Source organism: Pleurodeles waltl, chromosome 2_2, assembly GCF_031143425.1.
Source record: "Pleurodeles waltl isolate 20211129_DDA chromosome 2_2, aPleWal1.hap1.20221129, whole genome shotgun sequence".
Classification (NCBI taxonomy): Eukaryota; Metazoa; Chordata; class Amphibia; order Caudata; family Salamandridae; genus Pleurodeles; species Pleurodeles waltl.
The window spans coordinates 876,548,631-876,568,994 of record NC_090439.1 but is presented as its reverse complement, the minus strand read 5'-3'; the positions used below and the strand labels follow the sequence as shown (position 1 = coordinate 876,568,994).

The following is a 20,364-nucleotide window of genomic DNA, read 5'->3' as shown; positions in this document are numbered from 1 at the left end:
TACAGCCAATTGATTTGTAGCTAGAACAGCCATCGCTGGGGTGGTGTTAAATGTCTGCATTACAAATTGTATTAAAGTTCGATATATTTCAGCAAGACTATTGTAAAAAGTATGTAATTCTGCTACCGGCATATTTTGTAAATTGGGATGTTGTGTATATGTAGTCAGTGCTGGCCAGGTACGTCCATTGCTTAAGGGACCTAATCTAATGTGTTGTGTAATACATGTGGGAGGGCACCTAAGAATCAATGTTGGTATCTGTTGGTAAGCTGTGTACCGTTGAGGTACCTTTGCGACTGTATATGTATGAAATGTGTTTGTATCTGCGTTGACTACAGGAAAGGTGGCCCATGAGTAAAACATTTCTGTTTTGTATGGATCATGTGCCTCTGCCACTTTCGTAAAATCCCTGTCCTCATCAATGAGTCCATTAGCAAGTAAATACTGAGTCTACAGTTTGCTGTTATATTTACTGGCCTTGCTTCTGTCATATCAAATTATATTAATCAGAGTTGGTAACACCGAACGGGGGAATCCTTTTAAGTTTCAAGCTTGAACAATCTACACATTAAGATTTAGCTGAGGAGGATATTTTCCTAATGCCATTGACGTCTCTGTATAACGTTAGTGGTGCCATGTCGTAGGACTCTTAACATGAGGGTAAGACTGCTTTTTTAGGCAGCAGCACCACCGTGTGTGGGTGACTGAGTCAGTCTCACACTGACTGGAAGCTGTTGGCCTGACCTCGTTGGCTAGCTAGCAGCACCTCACCCAAGCTTAGAAAGTAAAGGTGATTTTGGCAGCCTAGAAACATGACACACTGACTCCTCAGGGAAGTCGTGGTCGACAGATCATACAGTTTTCTCAGTTACAAAAATGTCTCACACATGCGAAGGCAGACCAAGAGATGCAGGATAAGTTTCAATGTATTTATTGAAGCGACTGCATTCCATGATAAAAAGCATGAGGTGCGATTATTAGACAGATGAAACATAATACCATGATGAATGTGACCATTATGGTAAAACATATGAACACTTCCATCATCCCGATCTAATCATGAATCTAGTGATTTCTACTTACACCCTAATTTCTAAACCTGAGATCATAGCGGTGTTTGCCCTTCTGCCCGTTCCGGTCTCTGGAAGGAGCCCCGACCCCATACCTGAAAGATGGCAAGGGTCTGCCTCAAATTCTGCTGGCAGTCCGCCCAGTTGGCTGCACACAGAAGGCCAGGATCTGCGAAGCTGTCGAAGTGGTGCACAGCATCAAATCCCATGACTGTAATGCCCTCCTTTGGCCTGTGTAGTGTTTATATAACAAAACATGTTGTGTTCTTGGAATAGGGCTGACGTGATAATTTGTCTATGGTTTTAGGGATGACTGTAACTCTTGAAGCGGCATTACTAAGTAAACTATCATGTACCATACATGACAGCCTTGAGCAAGGCAGAGAGCGAAATGCGTGCAAAGAGCAGATAAATGTAAAACATGAACAACTATGTGTTCTCAGAAAGGCAGCTGATAGAACATACAACAACAAGCTGAAAAGCAAGCTGTGCTAAAATATAAAATTAATTAAACTAATAAAATGTGTATGTGTATTTAAACGCACAGGCTATAGGCCTAAGAGCTCAAATATGGGTGCCCAGTCTGAGCTCTAAACGGAACTTACAACGGTAGGGCATGTATATTTTATGTTTTACATGTCCTCTCAGTGAAAATCCCCAAAATTTGTTTTTCTGTAGCAAGGGTGGCTCTCCCATAGGAAAATGCTGGAGTATGTTATGACAACTTATAATGCTCAGAGATTTGGAATTCCTATTGCCCAGGACATATTGCTTGGGGTCAAGGGCAGCAAGTTTTCATGTTTATTTTGTCCTTGGGATAAGTAGGCCCAACCCCCTGCAGTACAAACCCTTTGGCTGTTAGTTTACAGAGAAGGGAACTGTCTGCAGTTGAGGTAATTTGTGCATCTGTATGTTAATGGTGTTCGAACCTGTATTTATGTTCCATTAATGAAAAGCCTTCATTATTAGGGTGAGCGCTGTAAATTATCATTTTAAGGTCGCACTGCACTACTGACAGTAGTTCAAGTAAAAAAAGAAAAAAGTGTACACACGTTTGAAAAGTTTAACAATAGGAATCTAAGTATAATATTCCCAAAATGCTCTCTGATTAGATGCAAATGTTTGCAGGAGCTCATGAGCAAGAGTGCTGATTCTTTTTTTTTTTCCAAACTAAAATGTTCAGAAAAAATGCAAGTAGGAAAAAAAGTTTTGCTTCTATGAAATTTTAGGTGCTATTTATTTGAAGCGTCATTTAGTAAAAAGTGTTAATGCTTGCTAGTATTTCCCAAAAATATTCTTAATAGAAAATCAGTGTAAGAAGATTATGGGAAGCATGAAAGTAAACAAGCACTGCGAAAGCCGACCAATCCAACATTTTTTGTGAGACTTTTGGTTTTGTCAATGCATGTCTTGTTTTGACATGGCTCTTGTAACATTTTATTGTTGTGGGAGCTGCCAGGCCCTCACCATTGTAACAAATACTGGCAAAAAGAGAAAAATGTTTTAGGTCTAAACAATCACACACTACCACCAGTGATGTAACTAAGACCTTGCAGCCCCCCTCCAAAGGCCCCCCTCAGCACAACACCTGCCCTGAGTGAGTCTGGAGGGGTGTCCCCTCCATGTTGTTTGTAGGGGAGCCCTTTCCAGTTTCGTTACGTCACTGATTGCCACAGTAGTTCCTGACACTGAGCAAAACTACTTTGTGTGACAATATGCTCCTTGTGGAAGAGCAAAATGCGATTACCCACAATAAAGCCATAGATTATAGATAGAGAGAGGAATAGAAGTTTAATAAAAACAAAATGTCTTTGTTAACGCCAGACCTAATTTGGCACCCAATTCCTAAAGAAAGTCACAAAAGTGCACCCATGATATGTCTTTGAACTAGTGGCTTTCATGAACTCACAATAATTTACAGAAGTAGACCAGGAAATCGTACTCCTAGAAAATATTTATGAACTGTATTTTAGATTTGCTCATGTGAAAATCTGTTGAGCGTTTACAAGTTCACTTTCCCTCCAAACACTTTTTTTCCCCAACCCTGGAAGAACTTCTATATCTGCCATTGTCAGGAGTACATTTCCAATCTTTCTCATTATCAGAAAAGATTTGAGAAGAGGTGGTGAAAATCCTTAAAACCCCTGATGCTGTAGGAAGGCTGTCTCCTGTAGGCAAATACTAGAGTATGTTAAAACAATCTATAATGCTTAATTTAAGTTTGGGAGCAGCTAGGAAAATGATGCTCATTTCAATAGTAATTCAAAATCCAACTTAGTGCTCAAGTTGAATGAACCCTGGGAACCTTTACCCCATGGGTTCTGGAGTAACTAGGAGTTCCCCCCCCCACTCACAGGCTAATACTGGGCATAAATGTGACACATTCAGTACCCTACTCAGAACACTTCTGAATCTATGAAGAATTAGAAGAAGGACTTTCCTACTGTCTATAGAACCTGAAGTAAGACTGGACCTTTTTGTCTTGACCCCAAAGTGACTCTAAGGGTCAATTAGCTGATCTCAGATTGAGCTATAGGGCCACAGCAAGCTTTCAGAGGTCTTTCTTGCAAATGATCAGTTCCAACTGGACTTGCCCTGTACCATACTCCAAAGTAAGCCTTCACCCCTAAGTGCTGTCCCAAGGTCCTAGGCCCTTGGCTGATGTCAAAGTATAAACCTCATGATGTTTCCTGAAACCTGGGATGTAAAAACATTTGCCAACTTTCCACTCTGAGAGCCCACAAGGGACAGTGTCCCACCTACCAAATGGATCTGACGAAGATGCATCACCACTGTGCTAAAGATTCAGGTGCTCCTGTTATGTTGTTCTGCGCAGCCTCAAATCCAATCCATCGGGCTTTGCGGAGGAGGTGTCCGACCTCGAGGAGCCCTTTTCCACTACAGCCTGCAACCTTGTCCTAATGGAAAAATCTGAGTTCCGAAAAAGGGACTTAGACCAAAGATAGAAATCTTCAGCAGGCAAAGGCATGAAGAGTATCTGGCTGACGAGGGACCTTCTCTGGGCGTGAAATTAAAATTTCTTCTGCTCTGAGCTTTCCCCCAAAAGTCAACAGCTTTGCCAAGACCTTATCTTTTGACATGAAACCCTCTTTGACGACAGCCTGCTGCTTTGCCCCACTGAGGAATATTTTTCTCCCAATAAAAAGTCTAAGTCTGAAGGTAAAACTTTTCATCTGAACAAGCCCTAGTCTCTGTATCCAAACCTCTCTGCACCACATTAGGTCTTTAACCTTACTCATATCCCAGTAAAGGGAAACAAGATGACCACATTTGGTGCTTAATGCTTTTCTGCACTATTTTGGACCTTAACATTTAAAAATCCATAACTTGGGTTATTGCATTTTTGTCATTTTGGTGTCATTTATTTATTACAATAAAATATTTTCTGTTTTTCTAAATTGTTTTGGGATTTTTCTTGTTTTGTGTTTTCAATTCGTTACTGTTTAAGCACTGCATAAATACTTTGAACATTACCTCAAAGTTAAGCCTGCTTTTGTGCTAAGCTACCAGGGAGTTAAGCACAAGTTAATTTTGTAACTCTGTGATTCAGCCTGACATGGATTGTGATTATTATTTGAGGTAGATTTTCACTCCCCTTCAACTAATGCTCCAATATCTTACAACAGGTGCATATTTCTGCCCAGAAAAGCTGCCCCATTGACGTTGTGCAAGGGGCTTCATAATACGCCTAATATAGGAGGTAAAATAGCATCGCCTCCTCTTGACCCACAAACCTAAAGAGTGAAAACAGATCAGGTGCCAGTAGCAAAAAAACAGGAAACATAGAATAGGTACATGAGGTCCCTAAGCAACGTAGAGGCCTTCTTCATAATCCTGCTATGACGGTCAACAGTACATAGAGGGAACCTATAGTGCCAGCAGAGACAGGCCGACGCCTTACTTTCCTGGGAAAGAAATACCTTGGCAACCGACCGTGTGTGAGTTACAGCAAGTACTGCAAGGGATGGTCAGGTTTCTGGGATGTCTGTCTGCATTGCGATCCTCATCCTAAAAAAATTAATTAATACTTTGAATGGGTTTCTGGGTGTGACCACAGAGTATTGTCAAAGCAAATCTCAAACCGCTCATCTCAGACAAAACAAAAATGCAAACAAAACAATGGAAGGGATCTAAACAGTTCACCTAAGACAAAACAAAAATTTAAAACAAGTGAAAGTTTCTTAATGCAGGTCAGCATCAAACATCCTTTGTCTATAGTGGCGACAAACAGGAGAATATTGATTGACATGGCACATATATTTTTGTGTTAATTGTCGGTGCCGAAAAATTATCCATTTAAAGAGCTAGTGTGGTTGATTGATTTCCTGACATGCCTCGGACTCATACTGTGGGAGCTTTGACAAAGAAGAGGGTTGAAATTCTAATTAGGTTTTACTCATTCCGTGTTGTAATTTTTAATAGTCAGGATTTTTATCATCAGTTTTGCACTGAAATTGAAGATGAGGACTGCTATATTATACATCACCTTTTACAAGGCACCCTAAAAATAAACCGTCAACACTAACTCGCAAAACTTTGGTGAATAATGGCTGATGAAATTTTATCTGGTAAAAATATGTCATTAAGGTTTCTTGGGATACCATAATTGCTGATTGTCCATTTTATGAATTGCTACATGAAAAACACCACACATTTTACCAAATGTTTTAGACTTTCTCACATCAAAACTGGAAAGTTCCAGAGTATTTGTATAATTAAGCAAAATTTACAGTTTAACCCCATCGTTGCCAGGCTCCCCTCAGGTGCTAGGCCTTTTTCTGGCTATTTGGGGCAGTTCACGCTTAGGCCCTCATAACTTTTTGTCCACATAAGCTACCCACGCCAAATTTGCTTCCATTTTTCCCCATATCCTAGGGATTCTAGAGATACCCGGAATTTGTGGGTTATCCTGGAGGAGACCAAGAAATTAGCCAAAATACAGCGAATTTTTTTTATTTAAAAAAATAGGAAGAAGGGCTGCAGAAGAAGACTTGTTTTTTTCCCCCTGAAAATGGCATTTACAAAGCGTTTGCAGTGCTAAAATCACCATCTTCCCAGCCTTCAGGAACAGGCAGACTTAAATCAGAAAAACACATTTTTCAACAAAATTTTGGCATTATACTGGGACATACCCCATTTTCACTATTTTTTGTGCTCTTAGCCTCCTTTCAGTTAGTGACAGAAATGGGTGTGAAACCAATGCTGGATCCCGGACAGCTAAACATTTCTGAAAAGTAGACAAAATTCTGAATTCAGCAAGGGGACATTTGTGTACATCCTACAAGGTTTTCCTACAGAAAATAACAGCATAAATGAATAAATATTTAAATTGAGGTAAAAAAACAGCCATTTCTCTCCATGTTTTTCTCTGTAACTTTTTCCTGCGATGTCAGATTTTTAAGAGCAATATACCGTTACGTCTGCTGGACTCTCCTGGCTGCGGGGATATGTTGAGCTTGTGGTCCATCGAGAACCCTAGGTATCCAGAGCCAATTAAGGAGCTACACTTTGCATGGGATTTCATTGTATACCGCAATTAATTTGGGGAAATATAAAGAGTGAAAAATAAGTATCCAGGAAACCTTTGTATTTCCAAAATGAGCATAAGCTAAGGTGTTGAGAAGCAGTGGTTATTTGCACATCTCTGAATCCCGAGGTCCCCATACTAACATGTGAATTACAGAGCATTTCTCAAATAGTCGTATTTTTTAAACACTGTCTTACATTTGGAAGGAGAAAATGTAGAGAAAAACAAGGGGCAATAACACTTGCTCTTTTATTCTGTGTTCCCCCAAGTCTCACAAAAATGGTACCTCACTTTCATGGGTAGGCCTAATGCCTTCAGCAGGAAACGCAACAGGTATACATCACATTTTTACATTGAAATCTGACATGTTTTTTTGGAAAGTGTCTACCTGTGGAAATTGGCCCTTAGCTCAGATGGCCCCTGGGAAACCTATCAAACCTGTGCATTTTTGAAAACTAGACACCTAGGGGAATCCAGGATGGGGTGATTTGTGGGGCTCTGGCTGAGTTCTGTTACCCAGAATCCTTTCCAAACCTCATTTGGCAAAAAAAAAAAAAATTTTCCTCACATTTCGGTGACAGAAATTTCTGGAATCTGAGAGGAGCCACAAATTTCCTTCCACCCAGCATTCCCCCAAAACACCCGATAAAAACGGTACCTCACTTGTGTGGGTAGGCATATTGCCCGTGACAGGAAATGCCCCAAAACACAACATGGACAAAACACATTTTCCAAAAGAAAACTGACCTGTTTTTTTTTTTTTTTTGCAAAGTGCCTAGCTGTGGATTTTGGCCTCTAGCTCAGCTGTCACCTATGGAAACCTACCAAACCTGTGCATTTTTAAAAACTAGACACCTAAGGGAACTCAGGATGGGGTAACTTGTGGGGTTCTCACCGGGTTCTGTTACCCAGAATCCTTTGCAAACCTCAGAATTTGGCCAAAAACACTTTTTCTTCACATTTCGGTGGCAGAAAGTTCTGGAATCTGAGGGGAGCCATAAAGTTCTTTCCACCCAGTATTCCCCCAGTTCTTCCGATAAAAATGGTACCTCACTTGTGTGGGTAAGCCTAGTGCCCATGACAGGAAATGCCCCAAAATACTACTTGAACACATCAAAATTATCACATACAAAACTACCTGTTTCTGCGGGGAACACCTGCGTTTTTTGTCCTGGGCTCAGCAGCCATCTAGGGAAACCTACCAAACCCAGACATTTCTGAAAACTATACCCTTGAGGGAGTCCAGGGAGGTGTGACTTGCGCGGATCCCTCAGTGGTTTCTTACCCAGAATCCTCGGCAAACTTCACATTTATATAAAAAAATCACATTTTCGCCACATTGCTGTGTGGGATCACCACACCAGCACAAATTTCCTACCACCCACTGTTCCACTTAATCTGCCTATAAAAATGATACCTCACTTGTGTAGGTGGGCCAAGTGCCTGTGACAGGGAAGAGCCAAAAACATGTAGAACTTGAGGGGGAAGCAAAGCGGGTCCAAAAGGGCAGTTTCAGAAAAAAAAGAAAAAAAAACGTTTTTAGGCTGACAAGTGGGGCAGAATTTTTATTTGTATCGATGTGACAATGCTGGGTGGTAGGAATTTTGTGTATTTCTGCAGAATACGGAAGGTTCCATCAGAGAAATGTGGGGAAAATGTGTGATTTCAAGCAAAGTTGGAGGTTGCAGGGTATTGTGGGTAAGAAAATGGTGCAGGGTGCATGTGAAGCAGACCACCCTGGACTCATCCAGATGTTTCGTTTTCAGATATGTCTAGGTCTTGAGGATTTTTCTATATGGCAGCATCCCAAAGTCCAAAAAGTGCAGCCCTCACCATACCAAGTGGGATGATTTTGAGAGTTAGCCAAGCTCTCATGGCCCAAATGTAAACTCAAAACCCAAAATAATCAAATGTCCTCTTGCTTACCATTGGGATCTTTTAAGGTGCCGGGGGAGAGCTGAAAGACAGTTATCCCCTTCAGTTGGGGTGTGGGCATAACCATGCCCATACTGGTTGGTAGCCACCAACCCACTATTTGTTTTTAATTCCCTGGCGTCTAGTAGGCTTTCTGCCCCCCCCCCGCACCTCCGGGGAATGGATTGGGGGTGAATGACCCATCTGCCCACCGGTGGGCAGAACAACTTTGTCCCCATTTGTTTGGGGTGGGGGTATGGCCATACCCCACCCTCTTTTTTTGAAAAACATTCTTCCCTGGTGTCAGGTGGACTTACTGCCCCCCACCCCCTTGGGGACAGACGGGCCTTACAAAATAGGACGGCAGAAATGGCCAACAGTAATATGCTCCCACAGGGAGAACCTTTCCATAAGGGGTTCCCCTCCTCCCCCAAACAAAATACAGACACACACCAATCCCTGGTGCCTAAGTGGTTTCTGCCTGCCTAATAAAAATAGACTTATCTGTCCCCAAGGGGGGCAGAAATGGTCTAAAATAAATTTGCCCCAGGGCAGTGAACCTTGCCTAAGGGATCGCTCCCCATCTGTATAAAAAAAATACTAAAATCCCTGGTGCCTAGTTGTTTCTGCTCCCCTTGGAGGCAGATCAGTCTAATTAAAATAGGCCACTCTGCCCCCAAGGTGGGCAGAAATGGGCTAAAATAAATCCCCCCCCCCCCAACCCCCCCCCCCCCTCCCAAGGGTAGCAACCCTTGCCTAAGGGGTCATTCCTCTTGCATGAAATTGGTTCCCTGGTGTCTAGTGGTTTCTGGCCGCCCCCTAGGGGGCAGATTGGCCTAATGAAAAAAGGCAGATCTGCCCCCGGGTGGGGCAGAAAAGGCCTTATAAAAAATACCCTCCCCCACTCCCCCCTGGGAGTGACCCTTTCTCAAGAGTTCGCTCCCCTCATTCCAAATATAAACAAAACTCCCTGGTGTCTAGTGGGCATTTCTGCAACCTGATCGCTTCACGTTCGGGCTGCAGAAATGCTCAAAAAGACATCGAAGGAAAGGTCTTTCTTTTTGATGCCTCTCTTCCTGACCCACCCCCTGATCGGAAGAGAAATGCAAGCATTTTTCTTCCATCGCGCTGGAAGCTGAGCTTCCAGCATGATGGGGGTGGCCTCTGATGAGGTCAGTGCGCGACCGAGTGCTGACATCATCAGATGTCACTGGAAGGGGGGTGGCGGGGGTGGAAGGGGAAGTGATTCCCCTTCCATCCCTGCCCAGGAGGGTGGGGGGGGGAGGATCATGGGGGTGCGCTTGAGCCTGTTGCAGGACATATCGGTTACTTTCTTGGCGAGGTAAGGTGAAGGAGGATGAATTGTATCTTTTTGTTACTAAATGAGTACATGCAAGTATAAATATTATAATATGCTGAGAATCAATATTGTTGCTTTTCTTCACGAATTCAAAGATGCAAACAAAACCCTGATAGGGATACTTTATGGATGCAGCAGGGTGTCCAAAGACAGAATCTATCTAATTAGTGAAATAACTTTGTCCTGATTAGGTATTTATAAGGCACATCTATGCGAGCTCCCTATCAGGAGAATCACTATACTAACTAGGATTTTGCAAAAGAGGTACATTATGGGCTAAATTATGTTTCCCTACCACCTAAATACTAAGTGAAAAGATTTCAAGAATCTTGAACTAAAGGTATTGATACTGTCTCTTTTCAGGAGGATGTCTTAGCATCTGACGATTTGCTTGTGGACTACTTCAATGAATTCCTGAGTCTTCCTGTAAGTATTTATTTACTTCATATACTATTTAAAATGTTAATCTTAATAATGTATCTTACAAGTAGAGTGCACAGAGTCGCTTAGTAGGCATCTTGGGGCCTGGTGTGGTAGTGGAAGTACCTTTTGAAATTCTTTAATGCCCTAGGCCAAATTGACCATGACAAGGTGCATGAGTAGGTTCCCTTTCATTCATAAAAAAGGCCAACATTTTATACCCACCTTCTGATGAGCTTGGTCTTTTAGGATGTGTTTGAGAAGTTAGCATATCACAGAAACTCTTGAAGGAAATGGCTGACCTTTCCACAAACCTAGGACCATTCACAGAAAAGAAAACAATTTCCCGGCATCTGTCACGTTTAGATTCAAGTTGAACCTGGAATACCAAGTTCTAAGCTGTTGGTCTTCACTGTGCCATGACTATAGGTTCATGATATCAATCAACTCTGACTTGTAGGTTTTAACAGAATGATGAGTAGGCCATAAAGACATAACAGAGAGATTGTGCTCTGGGGAATCGCAGAAGCACACGTTTCAGATGTTGAGTATACTGCTAAGAAATCAGAGATGCAGGACATTCTTATATTTGAGGATGAAGTTGCTTGGAGTTAAGTACTGCAGGCTTTAGTCGAAATTCAAAAATAGGCCGGATAATAAAAAAACATGCATCTAGGCTTTATGGATTGCATATTAACTGCATGCTATGGCACAAAAACAGGTTGGCCTGTGAGCTACATGCAACAGTGATAAGATTGTATTTGCCAGCCCGATATTGCACCTTGATGAGTATCCAATATTGCACCTTAATGAGCATTGCAAACAAGCCTCTATTCCTATCTGATGGTACTTGGTGGAGGCCCCTACTGTCTGCTGCCTGAATCACCCACAACTGCCACCTGATTGCCCAGACCTTTTTAGGTATGGCTAGACAGTTGTGCTGTAGTACAGGTTTCTCCAATGAGTAGCTTGTGAGCTACTGGTAGCTCTCCAGGTACCTGTAAGTAGAACTCCTGTATGCAGCCCAGCCTACTTAATTAGAAGCTTTTGCTAGGCTGAATTAATATATGTATACCAAAATTGAAGAGTGTGTTTGAGATGGAAATGTGTGTATTTTCAGAACTTTTGAGCTAATGTTTCGTGAAAAACTATATACTTTGTAAAATATATTCAGAGACAATATTTGAGTGATAAATCATGCATCATTAGCAAGATGTATGACTCATATTATTACCGTGGTACGCAGAGTATTACAGCTATGGCTGTTGTATATTACCTATGTAGAGGCGTTCCAAATTGATAATTAGTGGTGGCAACCTTGTCTGAGGTGGTGAGGTGATCACTGATCGTAATTTTGCATGGGGTGGTTGCTAACGTAACTTTGGCGGATATGCTCACTTTTACAATAGTAATAACATTAAGTCAGGATTATATTAATTGAATTTAAGTATCTCTTTTTGCAAAAAAGGTTGGAGACCCCTGCTGTAGACTCACGTGTGATTAAACAGTGCTTTAAAAGGCACTACCGAGGTAGGTGCTTTGGCTCTACCCACATATTCATCACCTTGAATACAGCATTTAATTAAGCAGAAGTTTTGTGCTTCCACTGAAGAGGAGTGCTTGCATTGCTGTTTTTGCATTGTGGGCAATATATGGTCAGTGTAGCAGGGCTGAGCTGGTTATGGGTATTAAACCCATGATCTATTTATTATGAATTGTGATAAAAGCAGTAGGCCTCACATTAATTGTGCAACACATATATTAAAGCCTAATGACAAGTATTTTGTTTCATGATGTCTCACACATTACAGTAGGAGCCAAATGTTTTGGTATTAGTTTATCCCTCTGACCAACACTTTTTAGGTAGATTAAATACTATGCATGATTGTTGAATTGGGGAAAAGTTTAAGCGCAGCACAGTAGGCATTATGTGGTGATGATGATAAGCCAGAAATATAGGCAGTAAACTTGATCAGTTTGTTGTGAAATGTTATATCAGATACCACAGGTCTGACCTGTTTATTACTTATTGTAAAAAGCATATATTAATGCCAGTATGTCTTAAATGGTGGATAGTAATTACACTGTGTTAACGCCCATATAAGGGAAAGTTGTTAGTGTAATTGGCAAGCGTTCTTGTGTTGGTTAGCCAATCTGTCAAACCCTGGGGGTAAAAGATTTTTACTAAGACAATCTTCGTTAGGCCACCTTGATTCTGAATAATTACGACAAAGACAGTAGACCTAACTTAAGGAGTGGTTGTGATGCTACGGCCAGAGATGGCGACTTTGGAACTCAGGAACCAGGTTCAAATCCCTGTGAGGGCGTAACATCCTGTGATTCTGGACAAATCACTTACTCTCCCAGTGCCTTAAAAAAAGAATCTGACCTTATGTAATGTAACGTAACTGGTGCACATGTAAAACACTTAAATGCCCTTGGGCCAAGTTTGCATTATTTAAAACTGCAAAAGAAAAATTATTTAATTCAATCAGTTATTTATTGTGAAATATAATAGGCCTCAAAGTAGATTGTCATTGTACTTTGTTAAATGGATTCATATATATTACAGTAGTAGAGAAGAGGTTTAAAGTTAGACTGCGTTGATGTACTTGGGAAAGCTTATGCTTAATACAGTAGGCTTGATTGGTTAAGTAAGAATAGTTTTTTTCAAATACCCATAGGTCTGATCTGTTACTATATGAAATGCTATGACAAATGCAGTAGGCTTTACCTTGTTGTGAGAAACCTATGCTACAGCCAGTAGATCTTTAGAGATGGCTTATTTACCTGAGCTAAAGCGTGCAGGCAAGTATTCTGTTACATGTAGTCTCACCTTGAAACAGAGCAGGTAGGATTTTCATGTTCATTACCCCCCTCTGGCAAACTCTTGGGGGTAAGACAATTTGCACTCTTAAAATCCTAATAAGCCATGTGTCATAGGGGTTATATATTGTCCTGTAAACTGTAATTTTGTGAATATTATAATTTTACAACTATATGTCTGATGTCTTGAGTTGGTTATTGGATTAAGCCAGTTTTAAAGGGGATAGGCCTGATTGCTTTGTTAGGGAAGGTAATGTCAGACGCCGTGCGATGGGATCTGGTTATCATGAAAGGTTACAGGAAAGACTGTAACCCTGACTTATTTGTCATTTAAACATGTGTTAAAGTCAGTATGCATTTAAATGTGTATTGTTATTGCACTGTGTCAACGCCTGTAGATAGGTATTTTGTAACGTGGAATATTCCTGATTACCATAGTAGTGAAAGGGTTTTGGTTACCTCCTTTGACGAATCCTGGAGGTAGAACACTTGGGAGTGACTGACCACTTTAATTGTATTCCTAGCATTAAAAAAACAAACACATTCCATAAAAATATGTACATAGATATAGCCACATAGAGGGCCTTTAGATCAGCCCAATTCTGCTATTGGTCTGTTAACATGTCATTCACATTCTGCTTCTACTCAGAAGCAAACTGCACGGGGTGAGTCCACTACAGCCATTGGCTTTATTGCCTCACAGGTGATGGCATTTTGCTTGATCACACATGCACACACATCTGAAAATGAATTTTCTTCAGTGCCAGAATTGATGAGCCAGTCCGTTAAATTTCTATTTTCCTCTTTTATAGATTCCATTTCGTTTCTTTTTTCCTCCTCTTTTAATCTTATTTAATTCTAAAATAGTTTCTAAATGTACCTTTGATGACCTATTCAGTGTCCAAGCTCACCAGTGACTGAAGAAGCACTTTCATGTACAAGCCAGACATATTGACATTGTCAGTGCTTGTTTCAGATGTGGCCCAATAAATCCTACCATAATACAACATGTAAATTAATTGGCTAATATGTATGTTTTACAGACAGTTCTGAAGAGAAACATTCACGATTTTAGGGCCTGGGATGCTAACATGTCAGTGGTGTAGTTAGCTAACCGGGGATCATTGTTAATCATGATGGGAGATCATCGTTCTTAGGAATTTCCTCCAGCTTTAACTTCAGTGACCCATTCCTTTGTGATGCCTTCTCAGTGATCACAGTGTGGAACAGTGTATTCATAGGGCCTTTTTAATCTGATTAAATGAAATCAGGCAAGATAGTATAAGGAAACTGGATGCACATATTTTGGGAATGACAAAAATGGAGTGGAAAATTAAATGCTGAATACTGTATCATGCAATATACCAAGAATATCATGATTATAAGCAGAATTATTATCCCTCTATTGCCTCTCCCTTCCTCTGTTCTCTCTCACTCTCTTTCCATCAGTTTATTTCTATTATCTCCTTTTCTTTCTTTGCCTGTTTCCTTTCTGTCCTTATCTCGCAATGCCTGCTGTAATCAACCCCAAGGAGCTGGAAAGAGTGATAGGGCCGGCTATTAATTTTCCAGAATTGGCCTCCAATTGATTCAGCCTATTGATAAAATGCACAATGGGATAGATGATAAAAAAGCCGGATAAAGCTGATGGTGGAAAAGTGGGGAGTAGAGAGACATGAAGTCAGAATAGTCCAGAAAGTAGTATGTACTTTAGACCAATGTCCTCATTTTGGTAATTTTAGAGAGAGAGCAGCTCTGTGATCTAGAGCTGGAGGGCTGGGATGGGTAACTACTAATATAGTATGTATTTCTGTGTTGAAGGGAGACACCAATTACTCATCCTAGGGAGAAACCCTCAGAAATAGTTGTGCATATTCTAGCTTCTTTCCCCCAAAATCTCCAATAACTCTGATAGTGATGAGGCCCCATTTTCCCTGCAGTTAAACTCAGGAAGTTTGCTATGTGTATATAAATAATGGAATAAGCTCCTATATGTTCATTAAAATGGATTGGGTAAATAGAGATATTTGCCATAGAACATTAAACTTAAAACAAAGGATCATCTTAAAGGTTCTGTCTCATCCTATCAAAGTTAATTGGCACGGGTAGATTCCATTTATAAGGAGATTTGTTCTTTTGTTCATAATTTAACCCATGGTTTTGGCTGACATATCTTTAAGGGCCTGAGTTAGAGTCTATCTTTTGACACTGGTAATAAGACAGAAAGGATATACATAATTTTTGTGATGAAAGTATTTGGCTGCCAAACTCTAAATCAGGCCCTATTAAAACTGTGATCCCTTAATATTCTAAGCAGTATTATTGTATAATGCTGCATATACCGTTTCGGACTTTGGTTTCATTTTTTCCTGGTTGTTCTTATAGCCTGCAAGTGTTGCAGGATGACCCATGAAGTTAAAAAACTGTTTCACCTAGATAAGTAATGACATTATCAAAACATAATTTAATGCTTGTGGGGTTGCCTCTAAATTGATATGGAATGCTTTGCTGATCCTTCGTAATTACATCATCTAAATACATTTATGTAAATATTAAGTAATTTGGACAAAAGAGGCCATCGTTCGAGGGTTCCCTTCTGTAGTGATCTTTTCATTAATACCATAGCGGTGGGCTTTCATAGAGAACTTTGGCTATAAACATTTAGAGGGATGTTTGTTATTGTCTAGATTGTCATTTTTTACTGTCATAGAACATCCTAGAAAATGAGTAGTATGTAAACAGAAAATAAACACCTCTGGAAGATGCAGTTAGTTAGAGAGTATTCCACCTAGAGCACACGTAGAAATAAAACTTGATGAAAGATAATTTGGAATTGTGAATTTCATTCAGATGTCAGTGATGTTAAGGTTTCAATTTATTTATTTGTGTAAAACAAATGTATATATATTTTTTTCTCTTCAAGGCCTTTTCAGAGCCCGTTAGATTCAACAGGATTTATGGCATTTTTGAACTGATTAACAATGCTCCTGAACATCTGAAACAACAAATGAAGAAATTGTTGCGAGAACAGCAACCCCCAAATCCAGTTTATGATGTCACAAGACTTGCAACAGTTACTGAACCCCCAAAGAAGAAAAGCTCTTCGAAAGATTTAAACATTGATAACACCTACAATGTCATGGTAAGGTCCAGTGTCGTGATATATGAAATGTATATGTGCACGGTGTTTACCCTAGTAAATTAATTTAAGTCCACTTTACCTACTCTGACCCTTTTCTTCTGCAAGTGGCGATTGCGTGGGTGTTCTCCTGGTTTTATTGGCGAGTGCATCATTCCCAAGTTTAGGTGTGGGCCCGGTTGTTCATTGAGGCAACATGTTGAGTGCTGGGTCGGTGCATGACCAGTGATGTTGCTGGGGTATATGGTCCTGTACTATCTATTGGCATTTGAATACATTTTTTCTAATTGCTGATGTTTAGAGTTCTAAACTAACTAAATTTAGGGGAGAATTTCAAAACCTTCAGTGATTAAATCACCATAGGATGTGTGATATATCTTTTTTATTTACATTTTTATTTTTGTGCATACAAAGGCAGCTTTGTGTGTACATAGAGCGCATAGCACTATATTGATTGTTATGTCAGCACTGTATCTGAGTACTTTGCACATTCTCTCAATGGATATCTGTGAGAAGTACTCATTTTGAACAGCATCTTGGCCATTTATGGAAATATACTGTGATTTCATGTGCAATAGAAATATTTCTTTGGAGCACGTGTCACTTTACTGATTGCACTGTATCTAAGCACTTTTGTTTTGTTTTTTGAGAATTACCTATTTTTGACAGCATCTTGGTCACTTATGGGGATGTGCAGTGGTTCAAATGGCTATAAGAGCTCCCCTTTCTTTGGAGCACATGACAAGTTGTAACCATCCTATTTTTTTAATTGATAACTACTGTTTGAAGGACAGTCCATTTTGTACCTTATTTGAAATTTTTGACATTTGCAATGTCATAATGATGTTATTGATTGAATGAAGGGGATATGTAGACTCTATTTTCTCCACTAGACGATCATGTTCTGAAACTATCCTATATAATGCCCTTTTGGGTGGGGATGTTCATAATACTGAATTGATGTCTGTTTGGACCAGAAGAAAAGAATAACACATTTTTGAATTGCAAATCCATGTTATTTTGTAATTTGCTTATTTAAGCAATTGAGTCTTAAATATAATGTATGATATAACGTGGTTATTTACAGATATTGAAGTGAGTTATGGAGCCTCCTCCCAGAGAAAAACAACACACAATATTGTACTTGCCTGATGTGGTTGTGTTTGAAACTCACTGTAATGGAATATAAAGGGACAATCATGTTAAAAAGAAGTGCAAGGATGTTCACCATACTAGGTTGGGTTGCGCTCTAATATGGCATGAGCTGAGAAAATCAGTGAAGGACCAAGCAAATAAGTAATGGTTGCCATGATAGCAACTTAGGCCCAGTCGAATGTGTTTATGCGAAATGCATCAGCCATGATCTTTTATTATTTTTTTTGCACTCTTACATGATTATGCTTGTTGGAGGTTTACAATAAACCTTACTTTTTCTGCACCATCATTGCTCTGGATCTCTCCTGATTTTTGTGTCTACCTCTGTAACCATGTGCTAGGAAAGACACATATATATATATATATATATATACAGGGAGTGCAGAATTATTAGGCAAGTTGTATTTTTGAGGATTAATTTTATTATTGAACAACAACCATGTTCTCAATGAACCCAAAAAACTCATTAATATCAAAGCTGAATATTTTTGGAAGTAGTTTTTAGTTTGTTTTTAGTTTTAGCTATGTTAGGGGGATATCTGTGTGTGCAGGTGACTATTACTGTGCATAATTATTAGGCAACTTAACAAAAAAAAATATATACCCATTTCAATTATTTATTATTACCAGTGAAACCAATATAACATCTCAACATTCACAAATATACATTTCTGACATTCAAAAACAAAACAAAAACAAATCAGTGACCAATATAGCCACCTTTCTTTGCAAGGACACTCAAAAGCCTGCCATCCATGGATTCTGTCAGTGTTTTGATCTGTTCACCATCAACATTGCGTGCAGCAGCAACCACAGCCTCCCAGACACTGTTCAGAGAGGTGTACTGTTTTCCCTCCTTGTAAATCTCACATTTGATGATGGACCACAGGTTCTCAATGGGGTTCAGATCAAGTGAACAAGGAGGCCATGTCATTAGATTTCCTTCTTTTATACCCTTTCTTGCCAGCCACGCTGTGGAGTACTTGGACGCGTGTGATGGAGCATTGTCCTGCATGAAAATCATGTTTTTCTTGAAGGATGCAGACTTCTTCCTGTACCACTGCTTGAAGAAGGTGTCTTCCAGGAACTGGCAGTAGGACTGGGAGTTGAGCTTGACTCCATCCTCAACCCGAAAAGGCCCCACAAGCTCATCTTTGATGATACCAGCCCAAACCAGTACTCCACCTCCACCTTGCTGGCGTCTGAGTCGGACTGGAGCTCTCTGCCCTTTACCAATCCAGCCACGGGCCCATCCATCTGGCCCATCAAGACTCACTCTCATTTCATCAGTCCATAAAACCTTAGAAAAATCAGTCTTGAGATATTTCTTGGCCCAGTCTTGACGTTTCAGCTTGTGTGTCTTGTTCAGTGGTGGTCGTCTTTCAGCCTTTCTTACCTTGGCCATGTCTCTGAGTATTGCACACCTTGTGCTTTTGGGCTCTCCAGTGATGTTGCAGCTCTGAAATATGGCCAAACTGGTGGCAAGTGGCATCGTGGCAGCTGCACGCTTGACTTTTCTCAGTTCATGGGCAGTTATTTTGCGCCTTGGTTTTTCCACACGCTTCTTGCGACCCTGTTGACTATTTTGAATGAAACGCTTGATTGTTCGATGATCACGCTTCAGAAGCTTTGCAATTTTAAGAGTGCTGCATCCCTCTGCAAGATATCTCACTATTTTTGACTTTTCTGAGCCTGTCAAGTCCTTCTTTTGACCCATTTTGCCAAAGGAAAGGAAGTTGCCTAATAATTATGCACACCTGATATATGGTGTTGATGTCATTAGACCACACCCCTTCTCATTACAGAGATGCACATCACCTAATATGCTTAATTGGTAGTAGGCTTTCGAGCCTATACAGCTTGGAGTAAGACAACATGCATAAAGAGGATGATGTGGTCAAAATACTCATTTTCCTAATAATTCTGCACTCCCTGTATATATGTATATATATATATATATCTAGTGGTGGTTGCCTCTAGGTAATTATATTTAGGATGATGTTTCCATAGAAAAAGCGTTTTTTGCCTTGCCAACATCTTTTTTGCCGTTTGATGAATCTTCACAAAATGTTCCCAAAAAAAGTTATCTACCTGGGAAGTTTCAGGGTGATCCATCAAGCAAGGCCTGAGAAAAAAAGGGAGGGGGTAAAAAAAAGTGTGTTACCCATTATAATTCCCATAGGGAATTTGAACACGACTACATCCCGACTGGCTGGATGGAATTACACCAAATTTGGCAAAAAGGTAGCATTTGATCGTCCAGAAAGAAGCTTTTTTGATGTTTGGTGTAAATCCGCTCAGTAGGTTTTGAGATATTAAAAAAAACTAATATTTATATCTGGAGGTGCAGAGACTTTGCAAATACCCCAGATCTCATGCAGAAACCTGATTGGCTGCCAGCACTCCAATTAGAACGTGTTGGCAGCCATTTTGAGACTCTGCTTCAGTCGAGTCTAATAAAAAATAATAATAAAAAAACATTAAAAGGGGGTAGGGTACTGTTACCCTACTCCTCTAGCCTTGGTGCCATCCTCCCAAAGGACCCCTCCCCCCCGGCTTAAAATTTTTTTTTTTTAAATCATGGCGAAAATCACAGTGGTTCGGCAAATTTTGCCATTATGTGTTTAAAAAAAAAAAAAAAATTGTGGTCTCTCCTCGGTTTCTTTTACATTTGCCCCCTGGGGTGGGCCAGGGCTGGGGAGCACTGGGGAGGTGAAAAATGGAGAGGGGTGAGCCCCCACCTAGGGGTTTTCAAAGCCCTGGGAACCACCACCTCCCCAAGGCACTGTAAAATAAGGATGTGGGGAGGCGTGCAGCCACTGTGCCCCAGGGGAGACCACCTCCCTGCGGCAAAACATTTATTTTTAATGTGGAAAGCATGTACGCCCCCGCATCCATGGGGACCGCCACCTCTCCAGGACTGAAATAAAAT

At 40.4% G+C, this 20,364-nt stretch overlaps 1 protein-coding gene across 2 annotated transcripts in view; it reads left to right on the top strand.

The window, feature by feature from the left end:
• RGS22 (regulator of G protein signaling 22) overlaps window positions 1-20,364 on the top strand; it is a 742,354-nt gene that overhangs the window by 53,937 nt on the left and 668,053 nt on the right. For both annotated transcript variants that reach the window (XM_069220550.1, XM_069220549.1), the window contains exons 3-4: window positions 10,256-10,318; window positions 16,062-16,280. In XM_069220550.1, coding sequence (XP_069076651.1) covers window positions 10,256-10,318; window positions 16,062-16,280 — 282 coding nt within the window. The remainder of the gene's footprint in view (window positions 1-10,255; window positions 10,319-16,061; window positions 16,281-20,364) is intronic.